General features: G+C 45.9%; 1 protein-coding gene across 1 annotated transcript in view; it reads right to left on the reverse strand.

Moving 5' to 3' along the window:
- CRYBG3 (crystallin beta-gamma domain containing 3) overlaps positions 1 to 17,101 on the reverse strand; it is an 86,333-nt gene extending 69,232 nt beyond the window's left edge. Inside the window, exon 1 of the mRNA XM_071568818.1 lies at positions 16,743 to 17,101. Within this exon, the coding sequence (XP_071424919.1) occupies positions 16,743 to 17,101 (359 nt within the window). The remainder of the gene's footprint in view (positions 1 to 16,742) is intronic.
- Positions 17,102 to 18,652: the final 1,551 nt, after the last annotated feature.

Raw genomic sequence — 18,652 nt, forward strand, 5'->3', positions numbered from 1 at the left:
ATCTCTGGAAGGAAGGGAACCATCTAGACCTTGAGATCAGCTCAGTAGGTTAAAACTTGGCTGTAACAATGCCAAGGCCATGGGTTCAATCCCCTGTGTAGGCCATTGACTTAAGAGTTGGACTTGATGATCCTTGTGGGTCCCTTCCAGCTCAGAACAGTCTCTGTGTGTGAGAGCTCCCTTGCCAACCTCAATTCTTAAAACAATCCTCAAGCACAACCCCACAGAGAATATTTTAATCCAAACCTTTAAGCTACATACAATTTAGAAGCAAAAATGTATTAAGGAAAACATTAGATTACATTAATGACAGACATCAGGTCCTGCACTGTGCATCATAACACGAAGAAAAATAACTTTGTACCAACATAGCATGGGAGAAAGTATTCCAATTAATGCAAAATCACTTCAAAAACATTTCTTCATCAATCTCAGAAATTTAACTCTGCTATGGACAAATGCACAAGCCCTTATTTCTGAACTCCTACAAAGAGATGAACTGAAAGATGTTTAAATAAAAACAAAACCCAACTCTTTGCATTTTGGTGAAATTCTGCCAGGATCTGGAGAAATAATCCAGAAGCATTGGCACTCCAGCTGCTACTGACTGTAAACCACAGGTCAGTGTATCTCAGTAAGACTTTCAAAAAGAAAGGCTTCCTTCCCATTGTGGATTAGGCATCTGCATTCCACATACATTGATATACAAACAAAATACAAAAGCCTGACTAAGTAATAGTTTCCTTCTGAGCTGCTCAGAGACAGGAGGATTCCCTAAATAAAAATGAGAACTCTCACGCACTTAAGTTTTTCAAGATCTTTCCCATCTTTTCAGATACATCCAAAAAAAAAGCTTGTGTCCCTCTTTTATAGATCTTCCTCAAGTTGAAAACCATGTACTTTCACCCCACCTTAGGTAATCTTGATGATACATCCATAACACAAAGATGCTTTTTCAGGGGGAGCATCAGACAGGAAGTCTGGGCTGTTCTCTGCTCCCCTGGAAGATGGAGCAGATGAATTAATATCCTTACCTATTAATTTCTGCTGCTGTTCATGTGTTTCATGAAGGAGATGTCACAATCACCCTGAGCATGTGGCACACTAATAAAAGTGTTTCTCTGTACATAACCTATTTTCTCCCTCCTAGATTTTGTTTTGTTGGCTTAAAAAAAATAAAATCAACAACCTCCTCCCCCACAAAAAAAAAAAAATCAAAAAAACTAAGCCACCCTTCTCATATTTGCCTGGTTTTCCTGATGTTGATACACTTGGCATGAACAGGAATTCCCTGTATTTAAGAGCAGAATAATGAGGTTGATCTCCAGCAGACATTCTTCCTGACTTCAGGATATCCCTCTTTATGGAACTGGTCTGCAGACCACAGATGAGCCCCTTGGTTTTGGTATGTATTGCCAGCACAGATGACGAGTGTCCCATCCTTCCATCACTTTGTTTTGCTCATATTCTTCCCTTTACATCATGGTTTTTTTTTACCCAAAACTTATTTAGTTTTCCTACTTCTTATTTTTAATACATGTCTGTAATACTTTATTCTGGCCAGGCTTGCACAGATTGCTATGAAATCCCATAGCATACACACCAAAACTGAAGGAATGCAATTCACCAGATAAGCATCTTAAAATCAACAAGTAAAAAGACAAGTATCGAAACTTTATTTTCCAACATGAAATGACCCTAAACCTGGAAGCAATTCCCCACACCCTTTCATGGCTTATATTCTAGTGTTTCCACATTCCTTAACCTTTTGCTTTAGGCTGTACTTCCTCAACATGCTGACTTTGTCAGCACAACCAGCTTGAGAAAGTTCCACTCCTTCCTCCTCAGCCTCAGCCATCTCTTTGCATCATTCCCTGAGCCAAAAAGGGCTCTCAGCAGGGCCATGGTTTGGGGTGGCATTTTCATGAGGGAAAACCCAGACGGGAACAGGCTGGCTGGCTACAGGTTATTTGGATCACATGACACAACATCCAACAAGCCCCTACAATTTCTCTGGCTCTCCCCCTTCTCATCCCACATCTCTCCAGTGAAGGGACAGCAGGATGGGAACTGGGGGAGCAAAATCCCTCCCACCAAATTAAGATCAGGTTCATGACTACCTGAGGAACATGAATGGAGTACATAAGAAGCATCCCCAGAGTCCCGAGGGAATTGGCTGATGGAGCTGCCCAGCCACTCTCCAGGACACCCAGGAGAGTCAGGGCAGGCAGATGGAGACCCTGGTGACTGGAAAAAGGGAAACATTGTACCCATCTTTAAGAAGGACAGAAGAGGAGCATGGGAACTACCGACCCATCAGCCTCACCTCTGTGCCTGGGAAGATCATGAAGCAGATCCTCCTGGGAGCTGTGCTAAGGCACATGGAGGGCAGGGAGGTGATTCAGCCAGCAAGGCTTCACCAAGGAAAGGTCCTCCTGACCAACCTGGTGGCTTTCTGTGATGGAGTGACTCTATCAGCGGACAAGGGAAGGGCTACAAATGCCATTTATGTGGATTTCTGTAAAGCCTTTGATGTGGTCCCCCACAACATCCTTTTCCCTAAACTGGAGAGAGATGGATTTGATAGATGGACTGTTAGATGGGGTTGGTCTCTTCTCCCAGGCACTCAGCAATAGGACAAGGAGGCACGGGCTCAAGCTCTGCCAGGGGAAATTGAAGTTGGAGAGCAGAAAGAAATTCTTTGCAGAGAGAGTGCTCAGGCATTGGAATGGACTGCCCAGAGAGGGGGTGGATTCCCCATCCCTAGAGGTTTTTCAACTGAGCTTGGCCGTGGCCCTGAGTGCCATGATCTGGTAAAGGGACTGGAGTTGGACCAAGGGTTGGACTTGATGATCTCGGAGGTCTTTTCCAACCCAATCCATTCGATGATTCTACGATTCTATGGGTAAGAAAGTGGTTGGACAGACACATCCAGAGGGTAGTGCTCAATGGCTCAGAGTCTCCAAAGCCATCAGGGATGAGCAGTGTCCCCTGGGAATCAATACTGGGACCAGTGTTATTTAATATCTTCATTAATAGCAGAGATGAAGGGACCAAGTGCACTCTCAGTAACTTTGCAGATGACACCACACTGGGCGTGCAGGTGACACCTGAAGGACAGGAGGCCATCCAGAAGGACCTGCACAAGCCCAAGATGTAGGTCCAAGGGAACCTCACAGGGTGTAACATAACCAAGTGCAAGGTGCTGCACCTGGGCTGGGGCAAACCCCAGTACCAACACAGGCTGGGCATGAACAGATGGAGAGCAGCCCTGAAAGACTTGAAGGTGCTGGTGGATGAGAGGCTGGACAGGACCCAGCAATGGCACTGGCAGCCCAGAGAGCCAGCCATGTCCTGAGCTGCCTCAAAAGGAGCATGGGCAGCACAGGGAGGGAAGGGATTCTGCCTCTCTGCTCCACTCTCCTGAGACCCCACCTGGGGCGCTGCATCCACCTCTGGGGTCCCAGCATAGGAAGGGCATGGACCTGCTGGAGCAAATCCAGAGGAGGTACCAGGATGGTCAGAGGGGATGGAGCAGCTCTGCTACGAGGAAAGGCTGAGACAGCTGGGAAAAGCCTGGAGAAGAGAAGGCTTCAGAATGACCCAATTGTGGCCTTCCAGTACCTGAAGAGAAGGAAGGATGAAGAGAAACATGCAGTGACAGGACAAGGAGGAATGGTTTTAAACTGAAAGAGATTAATTAGGTTTAGACTGGATATTAGGAAGAAACTCTTTACTGTGAGGATGGTGAGGCACTGGCAGAGGTTGCCCAGGGAAGTTGTGGAAGTCCCATCCCTGGAAGTGTCCAAGGCCAGGCTGGATGGGGCTCTGAGCAACCTGGCCTGGTGGGAAGTGTCCCTGCCCATGGCAGGGGGCTTGGAACGAGATGATCTGTAATTTCCCTTCCAACTCAAGTCTGAGATACAATTCTATATTCAGAGATGAGTGAACTGAGTTATTAAGCTATGGCATTCACAAGTAAAAGTAATTCTTGGGAAATATATAATACATATTGTATTTATGCTAAAAATGTCCATTCTTTAATTTATTTTTATTATATATCCATGCTACCCTATCAATACCAGCTAGACCCTGAGAAGAGCTCAGTAGGTTAAAACTTGGCTGTAATAATGCCAAGGCCATGGGTTCAATCCCCTGTGTGGGCCATTGACTTAAGAGCTGGACTCGATGACCCTTGTGGGTCCCTTCCAGCTCAGAACAGTCTGGGATTCTGTCTGTGATGTTACACTTCCAGAGACTATTCTAAGACATTGGTTTTTGTTTGGCTGGAGTGTTTTCTGCAGAACAGTCTCTGAAATTAAATATTGCTACAAACGCTGACTTGGTAGCTCTGTGGTATCACACCATAGAATTCCTATGACTTGGCTAAGCACTGAAAACAACAGACTGACAGCAAACACAGCTCACTGTGCACTAGGAATTCCACCCCAACCCCCACTTGGACTACATCTCTATTTTTAGAGTTTGGCTCCACAGAGTTTCATCCTTGCTTTAAGCCTTCCCAGCCTTTCTGAAATGCTTTGCCATGGCAGGTACCAAGAACCTCATCTCCAGTTCAGCACATGTAAGCTTAGGCTTGTGCTTCACCACCCAGAGGGTTAACCAACCTCTCAGAGGGCTCTTCAGGAAGATGAAGGAGTCTCCAACTCTAAGCTTCATGAACTACTGCTGTTACATGACAAACCCAGCAACAGGGCTCTATTAACCCAAGTTTTAGATCTATTTTGTACTTTTAAGAAGTCAAAGAGCAAAGCATGACCTCAGGAAGACAGAAAACATCCTGCAACACCACTTTGCTTCCATGGACATCTTAACTATACAGGCAGCCATTTACAACTTGTCACAACCACTTGTTTCCATAGAATCAGTTGGGTTGGAAAAGACCTCCGAGATCATCAAGTCCAATCCTGGTCCAACTCCAGTCCCTTTACCAGATCATGGCACTCAGTGCCACGGCCAAGCTCAGCTGAAAAACCTCCAGGGATGGGGAATCCACCCCCTCTCTGGGCAGCCCATTCCAATGCCTGAGCACTCTCTCTGCAAAGAATTGCCTTCTGCTCTCCAACTTCAATTTCCCCTGGCAGAGCTTGAGCCCATCGTGCCCCCTTGTCCTATTGCTGACTGCCACTGACAGGCAGCCATTTACAAATTGTCACAATCACTTGTTTCCATATTTAGACAGATATTACTCTCATTTCATAGAGTAAAAGGGAAAAAAGGCATGAGACTCTTAACTAACATTCAGAGTAATAAAGACACTGTCACAATTAAGACTACCAATCAAGCCCCTCACCTGCTTCTCAGGTGTGTGATCTATTGACCTGCTGTGGCTATTTCTGCCACACATTTCCTTTTCTCTGACATATTAGTGCACCCAGCCTGGATGGGTTAATCTCAAGCGAAGGTTTAGAGGGAGGTTGGAAGGAATTCTTCTCCTCAGCTGCCTTGTTGCTCTTTCTACTGTCTTGCCTGCATGCCCAACCTGTTTAGCATCACTCCTCTTCTTTAAATAATCAAGATTAAATTTAAGTTACAAAATATACTGTTCTGTGTGTTCTGAACAGACCTTGCTTTGTGTCATTTTGCATTGCTTTTTGTTCCTCTGCTGCCAAAAATCTGTTCTGACCTTTGTGTAATACTTGGACAGGTGGTGTCTGAATCAGAAGCAGGTCTGTGGGCCAAGGTTTTAATCATTACACTTTGGAAGGAGATGTTAGAGATTCTTATGAGGGAGACATGTACAAATTCTGCATTGTTGTTTACAAAGGGATTACATCAGGGATTACAGTCAAGAACAAAACTCACAATTTAATGGAGCAAATTTTAACAAACACTTTGCAAGATCTTTTCTAACTGCCTCTAAAATCAGAACAAGACAATTACAAACAATCACATCTTCAAAAGGCCCTCACAGCAACTCCGTATGGTGCGAGGAGTCTGTTTCCTCCATCCCCCTCTTTCGTAACAATCCCTCAGAACTTGCAAATTAAAAGCCCATCCCCTTCTTCCTTTATTAATCTACCCCACCCATGTTGTGCACACAGCAGACTGTGAATGTGTTGTGTAAGACAAAAAAAAATAACCTACAGGAAACATGCCAGTGTAATAAAGCACAAACACACAGGGTCTGATGAGGCTGACCAGACACACAATTCTCCGAACCGAAAGGAACTGCTGTGACATTTTAGGCTCCTTTTAGGAGGAGAAGGTACAGGCAGCCTGTCCTGTTGGAGAAGGGGGGAAATGAATGGGCACTCCCTCAAGGAACAGGGTCAGGTGGTCAGAGCCCAACTCAGGCAGCACTTTTGGGTGTTGACCCTCCCCACTTCTCCCACAGCTCTGCAGGGAAGTCTCTTCCAAGGCAGCAGCTCCAGCATTTACTTCTCATGCAGTGCAGCTCCTCCCAGAGAGTGGAGTGCTCCAGCCTTTTGCCATAGAACCATCGAATGGATTGGGTTGGAAAAGACCTCCAAGATCATCAAGTCCAACCCTTGGTCCAACTCCAGTCCCTTTACCAGATCATGGCACTCAGTGCTATGGCCAAGCTCAGTTGAAAAACCTCCAGGGGTGAGGAATCCACCCCCTCTCTGGGCAGCCCATTCCAATGCCTGAGCACTCTCTCTGGAATGAATTTATTTCTGCTCTCCAACTTCAATTTCCCCTGGCAGAGCTTGAGCCCGTGCCCCCTTGTCCTATTGCTGAGTGCCTGGGAGAAGAGACCAACCCCCACCTGGCCAGAACTTCCCTTCAGGGAGTTCCAGACAGTACTGAGGTCACGTCTGAGCCTCCTCTTCTCCAGGCTAAACACCCCCAGCTCCCTCAGCCTCTCCCCACAGCACTTGTGCTCCAGTCCCTTCTCCAGTCTCATTGCTCTTCTCTGGACCATCCCTCTTCTCTCTCTTCAGGGGCAGATGAGCAGTCTAACTAGACTAACTAGGTGAGCAGTCTAACTAGAGCAGCCTAACCCTCTCTGCCACCCCACCTGGATGGGTGGCATTGTTTAACTGTTCTGCTCTTCAGATTAACCAGAAACCAATTAATGTGATGACTGGTGATGGTAAGAGAGTGAGCAATGCAAAGAATGCTCCAGGGTGGCTTTAGAGACACAATGCCAACAAACCAAGGCTGACCTGTAGGTACAGCTGTCTGTCCTGGCTTCATGACCTCACTTGTGACACCTTCTCCCCAATATTTTCTGAACTGTTTTCCTGAGGATGGTATTTTCTGGATTGCTGATATAATTCACTCTCCACTGGAGTCCTCACTTGGGGTAATGTCCTTTTTGGGTTTGTTTTCTTGCTATTTCCTTTATTCCAGCACTCTGGGCAGTCATGCCAGCTCCTGACCCTGCCTTTTGTCTTGCTCTGAACAAACCTAATAACCCTCACTTGGGTTTGATGTCATGATTTCGGTCCAGTTTTCCTCAGTGCCAACAGTTACACATTCACTGCTGACCAGAAACAGAGAAACAGAAACAGAGGGACTGCTAACCAGGATCTCATCACCCACTATTTTACAATCCATCTGTGCAAGAGCCTCCCTGAAGAATGTAAATGAGTGGAAAACCACAAGTCTAATAACACTATCAAATATGCATGTGCAAGACCTCCATGAAGTTTCAGCACATTAGAGGGATTCTCAAACCACATCCACAGCCCAGAAGTGGTTATGAAACTTTTATTATACAACTGCAAAGAGCCATATAGTTGGCTAGTATTGGTTTCTTCTCTGTCCCAGCTTCCAAGGGGTAATTAAAAGGATGACTGCTAAAAATTCAGAGCTTTTAAGTAATATTTTATACATATACCAGTTAACCTACTTGCCATACAGACCCCTGTAATTACTGAAGTTGGCCTCCAGCATAGTCTAGATTATGAAATTTCACCAAGGGAGACCAGTGTTAAGCCTTTAACATGTGACAAAAATACATGAGCTTTGGTTAAAAAAAACCAACAAAAAATGAAAAATCTACCACAGTTGTAAATAAGACTTTTCCATGTAAACTACTACTTAATTGACTACTTTTATTGTGATTTCTCAAGCCTCTGCTCTCAACTATGGGATCAATCCACATCTGTGGGGGACAGATTATAAAAGTCTGGGCTTTGAATAACCCCCTCAAGTCACAGGCCCACTACAACAGAAAGCACTTAACTCTGATTTCCCTTCCAGTTATTCCTTGAAGCAGAGTCTTTGTCACTTCAAAACTTTCTCTTAGACACCTAAATGCTACTGAGCTGCTCCATTTTATTCTCTGAGGGAGGTTTTCCAGACATCAAATTGCTCTGGAGCTCTTTTCCAGAGCCCTTTTTAGAGTGTAAGCACCTTTTTCGTGACAGATCACTGACACCAGAACTGGCCTCAGTACTCTGGCAACCAAAGTCCATCCACAGAACATGTTTTTGTTATTTAGACACCAGACAATCGTGTTTTCTCCCTGGGCCACCACTTTCCTTTGGCAGCTCACGTTCAGCTGCCTGCCCACCATGGCAATTCTGTGGTTTTCACACTCTCCAATCACCTGCAAACTTCACGTGCTACAGCTTTGTCCTCTTTGAGATTATCTGTGAAGACACTGATTCAAAAATACATCCTTTTTACTTTCTGCAAACACACCGAGCAGAAAATCATTTATTTTATCTGATTTTTTGGTATTCCCCTGTATGTTGAGTGTTAGCCCACTGCTGTAACACTTGGAAATATTTTAATAAGAGCATCAGCATGAAGCCCAAATCCCATAAACACCCCCAATCTTGACAATTCCCATCTTCCAGTGACGTGAGGATCAATACCATGTGTGTTAATTCCCAGGTCACCCAGGAGCCTTGGGGAATTGTTCCATCCCTCCCCTTTAACCCAACTAAAGGCAGTAGATTTGAAGAGGAACACCCTGCCCTGGACACCAAGGCCACACTTGTGCAGGCAGGCGAACCATCAGAACTTCATTAAAAGGTAAGGCAATTTTTTAAAGAGTCAAACATGTGTTTTGAGCAACATGAGCAAATTTACAGCAACCATTTGCTAAATTACTAATAAGGAAAATCTTGCTGTGAAGCTCAGTGGCAACAAGATGTGAGGAAACCAAGGGATGCCAAAAAATTGCCTTGTGCATCAAGGGACAGTAAAAACACCCCAGTGTTTAACAGAAAATAAAAAAGCTGGCATTTTAACATAAAAAATAACCAATTCAATTAATTAAAACCTCTTTCCTCTGTTTCTCTTCCCCCCAAAACCTGAATGTTGCCCTTTTTGAACAGCTTCAAGATCAAAAAGTTCAGTGAGCTCCTCAGCAAAATTCCCAAGGTTGAGATAATTCCTGGGACACCCCATGGCAGCAGCAGGGACAGAGTCTGCCTCTGGTCCCTGGCAAAGCTTTGGGGCTTGTCCTAAAGAGAGGACACAGAAATCTCAATGGGAAGTTTCTGGCTCCTGTTTCTGTGCCTAAGCTTAGGCCACACACAGAGGAGAAGAGTAAAGACAAATGGAAATTATAAAAACAAGTTTGTTTCATAATAGGCTTTTCATACTGGTTTGAAATTAGAGGGTCAAAGGAAAGCAAAGCTGCAATTTCATTTAAAACAATAAGAAGGGAAGCAGAGGAAAAGCCATAGAAAGCAGAGAAAGGTAAAGAGGGAGAAAATGGAGCCAGGAGGAAGAGAAGGCAGAACCTTAGGCAAAATAAATGTTACAGTCCATGATTAATTTAAGTGTTGAAATAGCCCAAAATGTATTATATTCAATTACACTCCCCTACTTCGAAACTGGTTTGATTACAGACAGCATTAGGCAATTTAGATTGTTTTAACTGAAACAGCTTTTCCTCTCAGACCTGTTTATGCCACTTATTTACATTCTGTTACAAAGCTGGGTCAGCCTCATCCTCTGCATTCTGTGCCATGTGGTTTAGGGAGGTACAGAAGTCTGTCAGTACTAAATGAAGGCCAAAACGAGCAACTAAAAACATCATGAAAAAAGAAGATGCTATAAAATCATGTAAGCCACGTTTTAGAGTGAAAAATTACATTAAAAATCGCACGAATCAAACCTTGTATTTATACTAAACATGTACCTGTGAGTTTAAAGGCCAGACCCAAGTGAAATGAAGGATGATGGGCCACAATTGCTAAATAACTCAATCTATTTTGCATGTGAGGGAAGTGAAGAGCCCTACAAAGGCTAGAGAAAAGAAATATAAATATTTGTGAGAAGAGCTTACCCCAGTATTGGGCAGAACGATTATACCAGATTACACCAAGGGCTTCCTTCTGGCATCTGTCACCCATAGTAACCAACACTAACCTGGAATCTGCTCCCTGCTTGCCAGTCTGATTGGTTAGATAAAATTAACAACATTCTTATGAAATAAATATGTTGCTGGTCACTAACACACAAACCTGGCATAATAAACAGATTTACGCACTATTTATTAAGGCTAAGAGGTTAAAATAGTAGAGAATAGAACTGTTATCCAATGGCATGTTGGCAGGGTTGGGGATCAAGAGTGGTACTTAGAAAATGGCATGAAAATAGGAGATATTACAAAAAATAATCCAGGAAAGCTTTAAAGCAGCAGCAACTGCTGTCCTGATAAACAGAGCACCACAGAATTCAAAAAAATGTCACTAAGAAAAAGCACCTGGGAAAAAACAGGCAAGAGAGACTTGGGGTCACCAGGGAAATGGAGTGAGATCTACCAGTCAGGCTGGAGGACAAAACTCTTGGTAGAGGCACACAGGGCCACCCCCTCAACACCATAAAATACTCTCCAGAACTCCCACCTTTTACTCACAAAATACACAGCACGAAGCATCCTACAGACACTCTGCAGTCATTACTAAAGCTCCCTCTTTTGTTCTGAAAGATTTTCCATTCAAGCAAAATAAATTTTATGGCTGAATTTGCAGCCTGTGACTGATGATTAAAACAGAGTTATGTGGTCACAGCAATTCCCAAGAAATGTTTCTCCCTACACTTCTTCCCAACACAACCCTGTCCATTGGTGCAGATCCATAGAGCTTACACACTCAGGCCCAAACTGCTGAAGCACATACACTGCCCTCTGTAAAGTATTTTAATAACTTAAAAAACAGTGGAACTTTCAAAGAAACAAAACTCGATTTCAAAATAAGACATGAGATCACATTAACACAACACAATTGGAGTTATATTGTGACTTATTTCATGTCTCAAAACTGATGTGAGAAAGTGAAATGACTGAGACAGACATTTCTGACCTTAAGTCATCAAAAGTGACACTCTAAAGTCATGTAGAAAATATAAAACTTACAGTAGAAATGAAAATTAGCATACCAGAAGAATCAAGGTATTACCATCAGCCTAAGCCATGCAGTGCTGTGCTACTGTCTGCAAGGATAATGGTATTACATTAGTATATATTAACTGAACCACACAAAACCCCAAAGCCCCTCAGAAACTGAAAGCAGCAGTGGGGGTTCCATCCTTTTAAGAAGTTACAATAATTAGGAATATAATCCCCACAGCAACACATTTCTGAATCTGAAATTTTTTTCCACTCATGAGCCTTTTGTGAAATAAAGAAGACTGAGGACTTTTCATCTTTGCAAAACTGTTCCTTAAAACCACAGACTTGGAGCTGTTTGGGCAATATTTCTGCATTAAGTCTGGCCCTTGCACCAATAACTGGAGACGACGCTGTTAACATTTAAAATAGTGGAAAAAACGTTGCTTTGTTTCTTCCAAGGAGCGGTCCCATTGTAATTAAAACTCTAGGAGCATTTCCTTCAGGAAATGTGTGTCACACACATGGGCAGCTGCTGGGCTTGCCCCTCCTGGGCTCAGTCCCACCAGACATGTGCCTCACTCTAATCCAACAGCAGCCCCACTACAGTGCACAAAACTATTTACCTGTGTAATTACAGGGAACTGCCACCCTTGCTGAATTAGGGCTTTTCATACTATTCTGAATTATCCTGCAATAAAAGTCATAATAGAAAAAAATGTAAGAAGCAAAAAGAAACAAACACACACACAAAATCCCCAAATTAACAAATGGACAGAAAATTTTCATAATGCATCTTTATTTAGGCAAGTCTAATTTGAATTCTTCTGTATGGTTGGAATATTCCCCTTGCTGGTTCCACAGATCTCATCCCTCATACACACTCATAAATAAATTAACTTTTAACAACAACACAAAGAATCCTGCTCTGTCTTTTGAAAGAAAAAGGTACTTTATTAGAAAGCAGAGACTGATTTTTCCAGCAGACAATGGAGTTCTTTAAAGATGTTAATGGTATCTGAATCCAAACCAGCCAGGAGGTACTAATTTCAGAAGAACTAAGTTGGAAATGTAATACTCCCTTTTCAATCAATTTCCAGCAGTCTCTCAAACAGTTTTTACAACTACAAAAGTACATGTTCTTTGTAAACAGGAACAATGACTGGCAGCCCCAAAGGAAGAAAAAGGCTCTCTAATCTCTCCTCAGGCAGAATAAACAAAGTTCTTCATCTCTGAAAGCTCTTAGTTAGAAACTAATGGATGAACGGAACAACAATCTCAGCCTGAAAAAAAATCCCAACAAACAAATCAACCCTCCAAACCCCCTCAAAGCAGATAAAAGGTTCCTCTTCCCTGTTTAATGTCCCTGAACACTCCAGCGAGGCAGAAGAAATACCCTGATAAACCCTTTGGTAGTTACGTGACCAACCAACAGCACTTGGGGGGAAAAGATAAATCTGAAATGAACCTGCTAAACACCATATGGAATAACTTATAAAATACACCCATGGTTTAAAGGACAAATGTCCTTTAAATGATGGCAGCTCAGTGAAAAGTGTTACACCTCCCTGGCAGCTTCTAATGTGACCTGAGGGGTCACTTTTATTCGCAAAAGAACAATTGCTCAGGCACAGAGGCTGCGTATTTCTGAAAGAATCTGCAGTGGGCCGTCTTGCACTGTAAGAGCTGTGTCTTCATCTAGATGAACTACAGATACATGTATTAAGAAAAAAAAAATCAGGCTGCTACTAGGACAGTGCAAATGCAATTGGATGTTTTTCACCCTGGGGATTTAGACTGTTCCAGGACTAACACTGTGGTAACTAATAACCAATTGTGTATTATTGAAAATCACAAATAGTCGAGTAGAGCATAATAACTGCCTTTGATGGAAGTTAATGATAAAGAACTGGGATGGAAAGCACGAGAGCTGTGGTTCTAAGCTGCCCCAGCTCTGAAGAAAAGCAAGCACTGGGTGGGAGACACCTTCCATTGGGCCACATTTTATGTAAAAACCCAAGTAAGCTCTTCAAGCATGTGCTGTGCTTTTTGCTGCCATGAAACTTGCAGCTCATCTGCACGGCTTAGTTTTCCACCAGCAAGCAAGCCTCGAGCGAGGCTCATGTTCATCAGAGCTACAAACTGCTGTAAGGGCAGGTTATTAACATAAGCTCTTCGTTATAAGAGTCTGAGACACTGATTAACAAACTGTGTCATTCCCCCCATCCCCTTCCTCCTATTTTAAACCAGGGCCACGGTAGGTTTGGGTTTTGGCTTTTGGTTTTTTACAGCTAAATGTAAACAGTGTCTGGAGCAAGAAGAGGGCAAGAGCCCCATACCCCACTGAGGGGCAGCTACACAGCTGGGAGAAGGAAAGCTGAGAGCTGTCATCTATCCATCCATCGCTGTCTGACTTGCAGGAGCAGATGGAAAATGACTTTTGGGCACACACAGGCTCATTTCTGCATGCTTTCAAACCAGGAAACCATCCTGTTCTCCACAGGCTTCAAGTGTGATCACAGAATCATAGAATGGATTGGGTTGGAAAAGACCTCGGAGATCATCAAGTCCAATCCTTGGTCCAACTCCAGTCCCTTTACCAGATCATGGCACTCAGTGCCACGGTCAAGCTCAGTTTCAAAACCTCCAGGGATGGGGAATCCACCCCCTCTCTGGGCAGCCCATTCCAATGCCTGAGCACTCTCTCTGCAAAGAAGTTTTTCGGATCTCCAACTTCAATTTCCCCTGGCAGAGCTTGAGCCCATCGTGCCCCCTTGTCCTATTGCTGAGTGCCTGGGAGAAGAGACCAACCCCCACCTGGCCAGAACTTCCCTTCAGGGAGTTCTAGACAGTGCTGAGGTCACCTCTGAGCCTCCTCTTCTCCAGGCTAAACACCCCCAGCTCCCTCAGCCTCTCCCCACAGCACTTGTGCTCCAGGCCCTTCTCCAGCCTTGTTGCTCTTCTCTGGCCCCGCTCCAGCCCCTCAATCTCTTTCCTCAACTGAGGGGCCCAGAACTGAACACAGCACTCAAGGTGTGGCCTCCCCAAGGCAGAGTCCAGGGGAAAGGTCACTGCCCTGGTCCTGCTGGCCACGCTAGTTTGGATCCAGGCCAGGATCCCCTTGGCCTTCTTGGCCACCTGGGCACACTGTTGGCTCCTGTTGAGCTTCCTGTCCCTCAGTCCCCCCAGGTCCCTTTCTGCCTGGCTGCTCTCCAGCCACTCTGTGCCCAGCCTGGAGCACTGCAGGGGGTTGGGGTGGCCAAAGGGCAGGACCTGTACTTGGCCTTGTTGAACCTCATCCCATTGGAATCAGTCCATCTCTCCAGTCTATCCAGATCCCTCTGCAGAGCTCTCCTGCCTTCCAGCAGGTCGATACTCCCTCCCAACTCTCCAGAGGTCACTGTGTATCACACTGCTCTCTCCCTCACCTAGGTGTTTGGCTTTTGTGAAACACACCAGCAGGTAAAATACCTCCACGCAAAAGTTTCCTTCCTGGTCTGGTTCCAGCATCTATCCCACCGTCAATGTGCACGGGAAAGCATCCCGGTGCACACACATTTCTTCCAGCACCTCACAAAAGCTGCATTCCCCAACTCGCCCACGCACTCCACACCTCCACAATAAACATGCAAAGCAGCCCGGGCTCCCCTCCCTCCCCGCACACACGCTTTGTTCGGAGAGCCCTTTACTACCCCACCGAGCTCGCTGAATAAACATGCCGAGCCAACCTGCGGCATCATCCCGAGCCAGCGCTGCTTAATGGATGCAATTACGCTAATCTGGGAAGAAGGCTGCCAGTGGAAACCAAATACGGGAGCGTCAGCATTCCTGACGAACGTGCCACGCTGCAACCCAGCAGGAAAAGAGCTCCCTAACACACCAAAGTGGATTCCTCGGATCGCAGGGGTTTGCTCGCTGCTGGTACGGGAAGGAATCCCGGGTACCACCTCGAGAGGAGTCCGAGAGCCGAGGACAAGCGGCCCTTTCGGATCTGCCAGGGCTATCCCAGCTTCCCAATAAAGGCAAGGCTCTTGGGCAGGAAATGAAACTGTGATCGAGATGGAAGATTAGATTCCAGCCCCAAGTTGAGTGGAGCAGACCTGCCATGAGTGCTGCCTGCAGATGGGCTGTTCAGCGCACAAACCACGGAGACAGCATCGCTCCCTTCCTCACCGAGGGGACCGCTGGGCTTTGTTTATTCCAAACCACAGCTGTAGGGAGCCAGCAAGGAGTCATGCCATGACACCTCTCCTATTGCTTCTTCAGGTCGCCAGCCACATCAAAACCTTCTCCCTGTCCCGTATCTTAACCAGACACAACAGCCACCCTATCCCAGCCTCTGTAGAGATGCCCTTGGTACAGCAGCCTTGCTCCCGCTTTCTTTTTTTTCCCAGGAATTAAAAAGCAGTGTTTCATGCTCATGAAAGACCAGCGGATCCTTGGTGGTGTAGTGCATGCCAATTGCTTACAGTGAAACAAAACCCCCGAAGTTAAAAATCCTCACAGGACTGCTTAGGATGGTCAGGCTAAGACAGCTATAGGCTCTGCTGTTTCCCGTGATTGCTGAGACTATGGAATGCAAGATCCTAAAGCTTCTCACTGAAAGAACTACTGTGATAGCCACTATCTGCCTGATTAAACTGTATTTACTGGTCTGTCAGTGTGAAAACAAATCTGTACAGGACCAAGGATGACTCAAAGATTTAAACCAACATGTTAAAAGCAAAAAATAAACACTACACCCAAGGAAATAAGGCCTAGCCAGCTAGCACCTTTTCACCACAAAAACACCCTTATTAACTAGGGCCAATAATAAGGCTGCCTGAGAAACTGAAGGGAACTATCTGTGCTTCTTCTTACACACAGAAATCGGCCACCACAAGAAAAAAAAAAGAAGGAAGAGGAACAAACACACAAGAAGTTTCCAAACCTTTTCATCCTGTAAAGTCTCCCTGCGCTAAAACAATTATTAATAACAACGCTTCCATAAACCACACATTTTGCATCGAGACGTGAAACACCCCGGTGGTGTTTACGTTGCGTTAACGCCTGATTTACACCGGTCCGAAAGGAAACTTTTCAGCGCAAAAACCGAAGAGGAAAAAAGCCAAACAGAACAAACCAAAATAAAACTCAGACCCCTCAGGGCAGGGGCTGTAGCCCAGGGCGCTCTTCCCGGCACACCTGGCAGGGAAAGCCCCGCGGTCCCGCAGGATCCCTGCCTGGCACCGCAGCGCTGCTGCAGACACGGAACATCCTCACACAGCGGTGTCCGCTGCCAGCCCGACACGCCAGCCCGGTCCCCACACGCCGGGATGCCCCCGCTGTCCCAGGAGCCGCCCCCGGGGCCGCCCCACGGCCAACACACGCTGCTTCTCCCCGCGCCTCGCCCACCCACCCAGCGCTGCCCACCCCGCGGCGGGGACAGCCAGGGCAGGGCAGGGGCGGCAGCGCCGCGTACCTGTGAGCGCTCTCGCAGGGTGGGCTCCTGGAGAAGAAGCGAGAGAAAGTGCTGTGCCAGGAGGGGCCGGCCCGGCGCCGGCTGCCCCCGCCGGACATGGCCGGGACCGGGCGGGACGGGATGAGATGGGACGGGACGGGACGGGACGGGACGGGACGGGACGGGAGGCGCCGCCGCAGCCGCCCGGCACCGAGTCCCGGCGGCGGGAGGTGGAGGAGGCGGCAGCACTGAACACTTCCCTCCCTCCTTCCCTGTCTCCCCGCTTCCCTCCGCCCCCGGGGAGGAGCCGCCGCCCCGCCCCTGCCCGCGCTGGCCAAGGGGAAGGCTGGAGCAGCAGGAGGTGTTGCAGCCCCTCCCATCGCACGCGCTGGGACCGCCCCGTGCGCTGCGTTTGGTTTGGTGCTTCCCCCCAAGTTAATGGGCCGTAATTAGTGTGAACAAAGAGAAAAGATCAGAGGGGAAATAAAAACTCTCTAAGGAAAAGGACGGGCAGGCTTTGAGAATTTACACTCCTGACTGGCTGCAAACAGCAGCGCCAGCCTGTTGCTTTGTAGCTGCTGCCAGCTTGGAGGTGCTGCACCCGTCTGTCCGTGCAAAGGCAGGAACTGGCTTCGTACTGGCCCGGGTCAACAACACAGTGATAAATACTATCCTCATTTTACAGACAGAGTTGATGCCCAAACCCTTAATGATTCACTGAGTGTGAGTTACTTGTTAAACAGACTAACCGTGACATAAGGGTTTTAAATTCAGAACCACACTTTCTCATCACGCTGAGCATCTCTGCTATTTATTGTGACTGCCTATACCTTAGGCCTTTCTATCAGCTCCTTTCTGCTTTGCACCATCTCACAGAATCATTGAGGTTGGATGGCACCTTAGGAGGTCACCTGGTCCAATCCCCTTGGCTCAAGCACAGACACCCAGAGCAGATTGCCCAGGGCCATGTCCTCGTGGGTTTTGAGTATCTCCAACTCCAAGGTCTCTCTGGATAACCTGTGCCAGTGATCACTTCTTTTCTGTAAGATTTTTATTTCATTTGGTCACTTTGATCCATCTTTCACCCCCTCTTTGTCCATATTCTTTACCACTGTGCCATAGTGGGGGCCAGATACGAAGCCGGTGCTTGAGGCTCATCTGCAGAGCAGCAGATAAATCAATAAAACAATGAAACAGCCTGAAAAAAACCTACTGTCTACTTTTCTGTCTACTTTCCCCTGCCTCAGCTATGAACAGATCTTTAAGAAATTGCAGACAGCTCCACTTTGTATTGTCCAAGCTGTGATGTGGATTTTAAAAACACAGACACAGGCGGACAGTGGACATGAACTTAAATTCTTACCATCAGTCTGAGTTGTTTCAACTACCTGATCGTTTCACAGGCTACAAAAAGTAGCTTTCTCAAGGAATAGTTACCAGTCACAAACCTTATTCAGAGAACCATCACTTAGTACACAACAATGTTCTGTCCAGTTTCCAAGGAGCAGACAATGCTCTCAGTGATACAGATGCTCTGAGCCTTGCAAAAAACCCAGGAAATGTTTAATTCCAGAACAGTTTGGAGGAAAAAAATAAACCACATTTTGAGAGCAACTACACATAGTTGTGAACTCCCTGGGAAATGGCAACGGGGTTAAAACAAAATGTAACAGCAGCCCCTATGGAACATGAGGAGACACTCCCTCTGACATTCAGAGTCGAAGTAATTAAGTTCCAAAACCAAATTAGAAGAGTGGCAATTTATTAGGACTGCACAAACAGGCTGCAGGGAGGTTTAGGCTCTCAGTGACTGTTTATTACTTTTAATTCTTCTTTGCCACATACATCTCACAGCTTCCCTACCTACTGCTTAAGTAAGATCTAATCCCTAAACCTGAATATAATAATTAGCACTTATAAAGCATCCGGTA

Source organism: Pithys albifrons, chromosome 1 (assembly GCF_047495875.1).
Source record: "Pithys albifrons albifrons isolate INPA30051 chromosome 1, PitAlb_v1, whole genome shotgun sequence".
NCBI classification, from domain to species: domain Eukaryota; kingdom Metazoa; phylum Chordata; class Aves; order Passeriformes; family Thamnophilidae; genus Pithys; species Pithys albifrons.